The 9,060-nt window shown below is 47.9% G+C and overlaps 1 protein-coding gene across 7 annotated transcripts in view; it reads right to left on the reverse strand.

The window, feature by feature from the left end:
- ERICH1 (glutamate rich 1) overlaps positions 1-5,569 on the reverse strand; it is a 51,940-nt gene extending 46,371 nt beyond the window's left edge. For all 7 annotated transcript variants that reach the window (XR_014829681.1, XR_002339062.2, XM_084999724.1 and 4 more), the window contains exon 1: positions 5,511-5,569. Coding sequence is in view for 5 of the 7 variants with exons in the window: in XM_084999724.1 (XP_084855850.1) it covers positions 5,511-5,532 (22 nt within the window). In the remaining 2 variants the exon portion in view is untranslated. The remainder of the gene's footprint in view (positions 1-5,510) is intronic.
- Positions 5,570-9,060: the final 3,491 nt, after the last annotated feature.

Below are 9,060 nucleotides of genomic sequence, written 5' to 3' on the forward strand. Positions count from 1 at the left end.
TACCATCGCCTCTTGGAAAAGCATGACTCTATGAGGACAAAAAAACGTGCAGTGCTAATCTGGGCACATGAGGAATAAAATTAGCTAAAAACTACATCTCAAAGGGTGGATGTTAAAACAGATGGTGCCACATGCTCAGAGGAATTACATGAAAATAAAAGACCACAAATATTAACAAATAACTTTTAAAATGTGACGTCTTGACGTATTTCATTATGAAAGAAACATCAGAACAAACAGGTTTATGACATACATTTTTAGAGTGATTATTCAAATGGAAAAGTGATTATTTAGAATTTGAAATGAGAGTTGGCAGGCTTTTTGAAATTGTATATAAATGAAAAACTGCTACTGAAAATAAGACCAGAAATGAACATTAATCCAAACTTTCACCATGGCTAATTTGATGATGGCTTCCTGACCTTAGACTGGCATATTAGAGAAAATATTCCAAAACAAGCCACTGAGAAAACAAACACACATGCCACACCACATCATAAAGAAAAGGAAGACATTCCCCCTCCTCAGAAAATACTCAGCTGATTCCTTTTTCTACCTGATATCTGTATCTCCTAAGAGACACTTTAAATTTTCTTAGGGTTACTGTATTTCTTTTATTTTTTTTAGGACTGCAGGTGTGGCATATGGAAGCTCTCTTGCTAGGGGTCAAATCAGAGCTAAATCTGCCAGCCCACACCACAGCCACAGCCACAGCCACACTGATCAGAGCCAGGTCTGTGACCTACACCACAGCTGACAGCAATGCCAGATCCTTAACCCACTGAGGCCAGGGATTGAACTCATTTCCTCATGGATACTAGTTGGGTTCGTTTCCACTGAGCCATGAAGGGAACTCCAGGATAATGCATTTCTTGAAATCTGGTATTTTCAATTTTCTCTTTTTAGTGAAGACCATGTCACCTGCCAACCTATCCATAACTTTTTCAACAATAATATTCACTATGGGGTTTTTAACAGTTGTTAGGAATAAAGGAATAAATTGATAATAGCACCACATCAATTCACAAGAAAGAAAAGCTCAGCATAGTATGCTAACTCAATGAATGATAGTTTCTTAATGAGTTTCATCACAGAATTATAAATGGAAAAACAATTAGCTAAGACTTAAGCAAGAGTTGGCAAGCTTTCTGAAATATTAATTAAAGGGAAAATAGTTCTCAAAATAAGGCCAGAAATAGTACTCAAATGGGGCTTAATTAGCTGCTTATGCCATGACCAGTCTGAGGTGGTCTCCCCATCTAAGTAGCAGACATAAATATTCATTTTCTCCCCAAACTTTAATTCTTAAAAACATATTCTAAACTCTGTCCAAAATTTTTGTAGAGTTTTTCTGGCAGCAATTTCTATGCTGTTAGCCATTCAGAAACATTTTAAGTGCATGCAGGGCTACTCTTATTTCTGTGGGTTCTGGTGACTGGTACTCACCCAGAGGATGCACAGAGGGCAGTCATGGCCCCGGGCCCTCAGGGTGGCCTCTTGAACCCAGACCTCTGGCCCTGCTCCTCACCCAGAGGATGTGAGGGCCCGGGCAGGGCAGTCTGAGAGCAAGATACAGAATAGCCCACTCCCTTTGCTCCAGTGCTTTCATCTTTTCCAATCTAATGGACACTGGTTTTCTCAATAGAGATTCTGAATTCAACCCAAGGAGCACTAGACTTGCCTGACCCGGGCCAGGTTATCTGCTCACTGGGAGAGGATCAGCTGGCATCCATCGCTCCTACTCCCCACCCGAACAGGAAGCTCCCTTGCTCCCTATCATCATCCCCCCTCCTCAAGGGACTGTCCTCTTCCTCCTGTCCTGAAGCCTCGTCCAGGCACTGTCATTCCTCTAGCCATTGGGCTGAGCACGGGTACCCCACCCGAGCAAGGCTGCCCCTTAGCCACCAGAGTGTCTTCTTCACAGCCAGGGCGTAGCTGTCACATGACCCTCCCACTTCATACATGGGGCCTGGGTGATTGGTCCTCATGGCTTCACTGTTCACCTTGTATTGCACAGATCTTAAATTTTCTGTCTCTTATGATGTTCTGATGGCCTCTCCCAGCCAGCAGCCACCTGATGGCCTCTCCCAACCACCAGCCAGGCCAGGCCTCCTCTGCTCTCCCTGTCCCAAGAGGTGACCTTCCTTGGCCTGAATGAATCCCCCACGTAGGGTGCCAGGCAGCTTGGGATACCCCTGTTGCCCAGAGCCCAACAAAGCCATTAAAACCGGCCAGTCTTACATGTTCCCTCCCCAACCTGTCCCCTGAAGATCCCAGTAAAGGCTGGGGCCTCACCACCCATGTCCTGCCTTCTGCCCCCCACCCTGACCCCTGGCACTTCCCTGTGTGGCCCTGGGTGCATAACAAGCTGGCCTTCCTGAGCCTGTCCTGCATCTCTTCTGGTGACCACTGACAGGCCAGCTTGACAGCAGCACCCACCTACAGACAAGGCATGAGGGTCACAGGGAGCTCCTTCAAGGTGCACCCCCCACCCCCAAACTGCACACACACCAGCCCAGCATTTGTCAGACCTAGAAGAAAGCGAGTTGCAGCCTCCCAAGCACACCTCCCACCCCTCAGCCCCACTGCAGGGATTAGCCCTCCCCACTGGTCAGCGCCCACAGGGGGATGTGGCACCCCAGGTCACTGGCTGAATCCTTCTAGAAGGCAGACTTCCTGTATTCCAGAGCCCAACACACAGTGGGCATGAGCGAATGAAGGGCGGAGGAGCTCAGTGAGTTCTGGCCAGGTACACAGCTAAGAAAACCACCAACAAAATGAAAAGGCAACCTACTGAAGGGGAGAAAATGTTTGCACGCTATATATCCAAAATATATAAAGAACCAATACGATTCAGTAGCAAACAACAACAACAACCCACAAACAATCTGAATAAAAATGGGCAGAGGAACTGAGCAGACATTTCTCCAAAGAAGACATAGGGTGGCCAATAGGTACGATAAAAGATCCTTAAGATTAGAGAAATGCAGGAGTTCCCATTGTGGCTCAGCAGTAATGAAGCCAACTAGTAACCATGAAGACATGGGTTCAATCCCTGGCCTCACTTCATGGGTTAAGGATCCTGTGTTGCTGTGGCTGAGGCGTAGGCTGGCAGCTACAGCTCTGATTCAACCCCTAGCCTGAGAACTTCCATATGCCACACATGTGTGGCCCTAAAAAGCAATAAATAAATAAATAAAATAAATACAGACTAGGGAAATGCAAATCAAACCACAATGAGATGTCACCTCACACCTATCAGAATGGTCATCATCAAAAAGACAAGAAAAAACAAATGTTGGTGAGGATGTGGCAAAAAGGGAACCTTTGTGCACTATTGGTGGAAATGTATATTGATGCAGCCATGGTGGAAACAGGCTGGAGGTTCTTCAAAAAATTAAAAATAAAACTACCAGGAGGCCCCCAGTGGCCTAGAGGTTAAGTATTTGGCATTGTCACTGCTCTGGCATGAGTTCAATCTCTGGCCCAGGAATTTCTGCAAAAAAAACAAAACTCATTAAAAATAGAATTACCATATGATCTATGCAATTCTGCATATTTACTCAAAGAGAAAAAAAGACCAACTCCAAAAGATACATGTACCCTAGTGTTCACTGCAGCACTATTCACAATAGCCAAGGTATGGAAACAACCTAAGTATCCAACAATGGATAATGAATAAAGAAGATGTGGTGTAGATATAAGATGGAATACTATTCAGCAATAGAGAATGAATCTTGCCATTTGTATCAATGTGGATCACCCTTAGGGCATTACGCTAAGTGAAATGAGTCAAAGAAAGAAGATACTGTAAGAATTCACCTACATGTGGAATCAAAAAAAAAAAAAAAAAAAGAGTTTGGTGTTCTCAACAAATCTGACCAGGATCTATGAGGATGCAGGTTCGATCCCTGGCCTCACTCAGTGAGTTAAGGATCCAGAGCTGCTGTGAGCTGTGATGTAGGTCACAGATACATCTCGGAACTTCTGTTGCTGTGGCTGAGGTATAGGCTGGTGGCTATAGCTCCGATTCGACCCCTAGCCTGGGACCCTCCATATGTTGTGGGTGTGGCCCTAAGAAGCAAAAAAAAAAAAAACAAAACAAAAAACGAAAAAAAAATTATAGCTGCAGAACAGATTGGTGGTTGCCAGAGGCAGGTGGGGGATGGGAGAAAAGGGAAGAGGTGGTCAAAAGGTACAAACTTCCAGTTATAAGGTAAACGAGCCCTGGGATGTAATGTACAGCATGGTGACTGTAGTTAACACTGCTGTGAGGCCCATCTGAAAGGTGCTAAGGGAGAAAGTAGGTTCTAAAAGTTCTTATCACAAGGAAAAAAGAAATTCTGTACCGAAGGTGATGGATGTTAAGTTACTGGGTGGTCATTTTGCAGAATATAGTCCATTAAGTCACTATGCTGTACACCTTAAATCCATACAGTGCTAAATATCAGTCATATGTGAATAAAACCGGGAAAATATAATCTTTCTTCTTTTCATTTTAATGTTGATGATAATAGGGTAAGGAGAAGTTTGCTGGACTTTCCCTTGAGGTGCCTGCAATCCTCTGTATCTCTGACATTCATTCTAAGGCACTTGCCAGGTTAACCAATTAAATGTACCCACCTTGCCTTTGGTGCTGGTAAAAATACCACCATCACTTAAATAAATATTAGTTAAGTGCCCAGCAATTCAGAGTCCCTGCAGATGAATAGAATCATCATCTCTGTTTTACAAATAAACAAACTGGCTCAGAGAGGCTTGTTGCTGTGCATCAAGTGAGGAGAAAAGTTACAAGGTGTCCTGCCAGGTTCCACATCCAGTTGGGGCATTCTCACATTTGCTCACACCAAGGTGTCCCCAGGGTCCGGGTGCCACAGGCCTTGTCGCTCCTAGACACCCAGAGATTCCCAGACTAAGTCTGGGCCTATGTGTCCCAGAGAGTCCTGGGGATAACCCTGCCCAGAGGCAACCCTTGGCCCAGGTCTGGGGTCCCTGCAGTTGGGCAGGAATCTTGGCTGAGAACTAAAATCTGGGGTTTGAGCAGGCAGCAGCTCCCACAGTCCTAGATCACTCACAGCCTCCAGGTCTCCACGGCCCTGAGTCCCCACAGTCCCTAGTCCTTCACAGCCCTGGATCCCCCACACCCCCTACCCCTCACAGCCCCAGGTCCCTGCCCAGCCCCGGGCCCCCACAGTCCCGGGTGTCCCCACAGCCCCAGGTCTCACAGTCCCGGGTTCCCACAGTCCCAAGTCCCCACAGCCCTGGACCTCCACAGCCCCGGGTCCCCCCACAGTCCCGAGTGCCCCCAGGCCTGGGTCTCCCCACAGACTCTGGGTCCCCAGAGCCCGGGGTTCCCGCCGTCCTGGCGCCCCCCAACCCCAGGTCCCCAGAGCCTCCAAGTCTTCCCACAGTTCCGGGTTCCCACAGCCCTGGGTTCCCACAGTCCCGTGTCCCCCATAGTCCCCACCCCTCAGAACCCCCGGTACCCTCAGCCTCCCGGCCCCGCCTACCGTGTCTCCGCTGCGCGGCCATCCTTACCCTGCAACCTCAGCAACCCCAACCAGGGTTCCAGCTGCGCAGCGGCGCTTCCGGATTTCCCCCCGTAGGCCCGCCCACAACACAGGCCTACCCAATCAGGATTCGGAGTCTTTGCCGCTCCCTGCCAATCAGCCACGCACCGGCTAAGGAGTGGCTCTTAAGGGCTCTGTGGGCGTAGCTCGTGGGCGATTGTACTCGAAGCATGCGCAGAGGGAAGGGAGTGAAGCTGGGTGGGTGAGCGAACCCTGCAAAGGAGGTGTCAGCAGGAGGGAGTCAGGGGTTAGGGGGTCGTCGGTAGGAGGTCATCGGGAAGGGTCATTGGGACAGAGGTCAGCAAGAGGGATCAACGGAAGAGGAGTCAGGGTTACGGGGTCTTCAGAAAAGCGTCATATGAAGAGGGCTGGGTGTCAACGGGAAGTCGTTAGGGAGTCAGCAGAAGGGGAGTGAGGGGTTAGAGAGTCGTTGGGAGGGGAGCAGTGGGTGGTAGGGTTGTGTCTCTTTACCACCCATAGTGTCACCTAGGTGCAGCGCTGGGAGCGGTGGGAGGGGTCCGCTGAGCGCCCACCGGACAGAAACTGGGACTCAAAGCAGAAAGGAAACCAGGAAGAAGGAGGTTTGGGGACTGTCACCAGGACGACCACTGCCCCTTGACCCCTGTGGCCCTGACCTCTTTGGCAGCACATTGGCAGGTGGATTTCTTCTCTGAGCTCCCCTCCAACTATTTCACTTCCTCTGGAAACTTGGTTTATTGTTATTACCCCTCTTCCTTGATTCATTTCTTGGAGAACATGTTTCCTGAGAGTCTGTCTGTGCCAGCCACTGCTGGGGCAGCTGCAGCACCTCCCTAACAGCTGATGAGCAGAGACAGAGGTCTTAGGTGAGATGGACAACATGCCACATGGAGAAGAGAGCGGGGGAGGGGTTTCAAAGTGGGGAGATGGGGGTCAGCCTCCCAGAAGATACTCTGAGCCAGGCTTGAGGCAGAGGGAGCAAGGCTTGATGATGTCAAGGTAAAGAGCTCTCAAAGCAGAAGGGACAGCCAAGGCCCAAAGCAGCACAGGGCCAGTGTGACTGGAGCACAGGGAGTAGGGACAGGGCCAGCCACCACTGGACAGGAAATCAGGCATTGCTGGGCAAGGTCGCATAGGTGTGAGGATCAGCCTTATGTTTTCCAGGCAGCCAGATGGAGAGTTTGGCTGGTTTTGAGCAGAGGAGTGAAGTCTGATGTCCATCTTGAAGAAGTTGCCTGAGCTGCTGATCTGAGAGCAGATTTGGTGGAGAAAGCATGGGGACCAGGTAGAGTCCATCATAGCGAGAAGGATGGTGGTGGAGGCTTGGGAAGAGGATTGGGTATATGTAAGAGAGGTTTTCTGATTGACCACCTGGGGCTGTGGCATGAGAAAAGTGTGGAATTTGGTCTCGGAACTGGGAGGCTGGCGTTGTACCAAAATTAGAAAGCTCCAGAGGAGTGGGGGTCATCGTGGGGTGCCGTGCAGAGCTAGGCATGTTAAGTGTGAGGTGCCTCCTAGACACGTAAATGTAGGGGTCACCTAGGCAGTTGAATATGATTTTAGAGTTCAGGAGAAAGGCCCAGGACAAAGATATACAGCTGGGTTTGCCTGCATTTCAGTGCATTTAAAGCTCTAAGGGGGAATGTAGACAGAGCAGTGGTCCAAGGACAGCCAGGAGGAACTCTAACTTCTGGAAGGTGGGGAGATGAGGAGGGAGCAGCATCGAGGAGGGAAGGACAGTGAGCTGTCCTGAAACCAAGTCAAGTCATCACTGGCCTGAAAAGATGCTGAGGGGTTAAGATGAGGACCCATCACAAATAATTTTATTTATCAAGTGCAGGTTATTAGTGACCTTGATTACAGTAATCTTGCTGAAATGGTAGAGGCAAAACCTTAATGCAAATTCAGTAGAGAAAATTGTAGGAGGGAAATGGAAGACATTGAATTCAGACTTCTCCCTCCTGGGGAGTTCCCGTCCTGGCGCAGTGGTTAACGAATCAGACTAGGAACCATGAGGTTGCGGGTTCGGTCCCTGCCCTTGCTCAGTGGGTTAACGATCCAGCGTTGCCGTGAGCTGTGGTGTAGGTTGCAGATGCGGCTCGGATCCTGCGTTGCTGTGGCTCTGGCGTAGGCTGGAGACTACAGCTCCGATTCGACCCCTAGCCTGGGAACCTCCATATGCCGGAGCGGCCCAAAGAAATACCAAAAAAAAAAAAAAAAAAAAGACAGACTTCTCCCTCCCGGACCCGAGATGGGACAGCAACTGGAAGTTCCCAGTGACAGAACACACACACACTGCATATACATAAAATCAAAAGAGGGCTTTTAGAAAACAGCACATAACACACATACCAGATTTATGTGCTAAAGGACACAATCAAGTTGAGGTTGAAAATAAGTAATAGAGGAGTTCCCTGGTGCCTCAGTGGGTTAAAGACTTGACATTATCACTGTTGTGGCACAGATAGATCCCTGGCCCAGGAATTTCCTCGTGCCATGGGCATAGCCAAAAAAAAAAAAAAAAAAAAAGAATAAAAAGAAAATGAGTAATGAACACAAAGGACACAGTTAAAAAGTGGGCTAAAGACTTTACCAGACACCTCACCAAGGAAGATGGACAGATGGAAAATAAGCACATGAAAGGTTGCTCCTCATATGTTATCAGGGGTTGCAAATTAAAACAATGACAAGACACCACTACACACACACCTATGAGAATGGCCAAAATCCTGAGCACTGATAACATCAAGTGCTGATAAGGACATGGAACAATAGGAATGCCCATCATTGCTGGTAGAAATGCAAAATGGTGCACCCACTTTGCAAGACAGTTTGGTGGTTTCTTATAACCTAGACATACTCCAGCTCTATCATCCAGCAATTGCATTCCTTGGTATTTACCCAAAGGAGACAGAAACTTTGTCTACACAGATATTTACAGTAGCTTTATCCATAATTGCCAAAACTTGGAAGCAACCGAGATGACCTTCAGTATGTGAATAGACAAAGAAACTTAGTCCTTTCAGACAGTGGGATAGTATTCAGCTAAAAAGAAATGAGCCTTCAACCATGAAAAGACACAGAGGTACCTTAAATTCACATTACCAAGTAAAAGAAACCCATCTAAAAAGGTTACATGCTATGTATGATTCCAACTCCACGGCATTCTGGAAAAGGCAAAACTATGAAGGCAGTAAATAGATAAGGGGTTAGGGAAGGGAGGGATGAACAGGTGGAGCACAGAAAATTCTGAGGGCAGTGAAACTACTCTGTGCGATATTATAATGCTGGATACATGTCATTATCCATTTGTCCAAACCCACAGATTGTCCAACACCAAGAGTAAACCCCAGTGTAAGCTATGGACTCTGTGTGATAGGAACATGTCAACCTAAATTCATCAGTTGTAACAAATAGACTAGTGGGGATGGTGCTAATGGGGGAGGCTTACAGGGGGAGGGAGAGGGTGCAGGGGGCATAGAGGAAATCTCTGTAACCTCCCCCTCAGTTC

The sequence above is a fragment of the Sus scrofa genome, chromosome 15 (genome assembly GCF_054392235.1).
Source record: "Sus scrofa isolate SSC_HxYL_T2T_F1_AM1 chromosome 15, Sscrofa_HxYL_maternal_Yorkshire_Landrace_v2.0, whole genome shotgun sequence".
NCBI lineage: Eukaryota > Metazoa > Chordata > Mammalia > Artiodactyla > Suidae > Sus > Sus scrofa.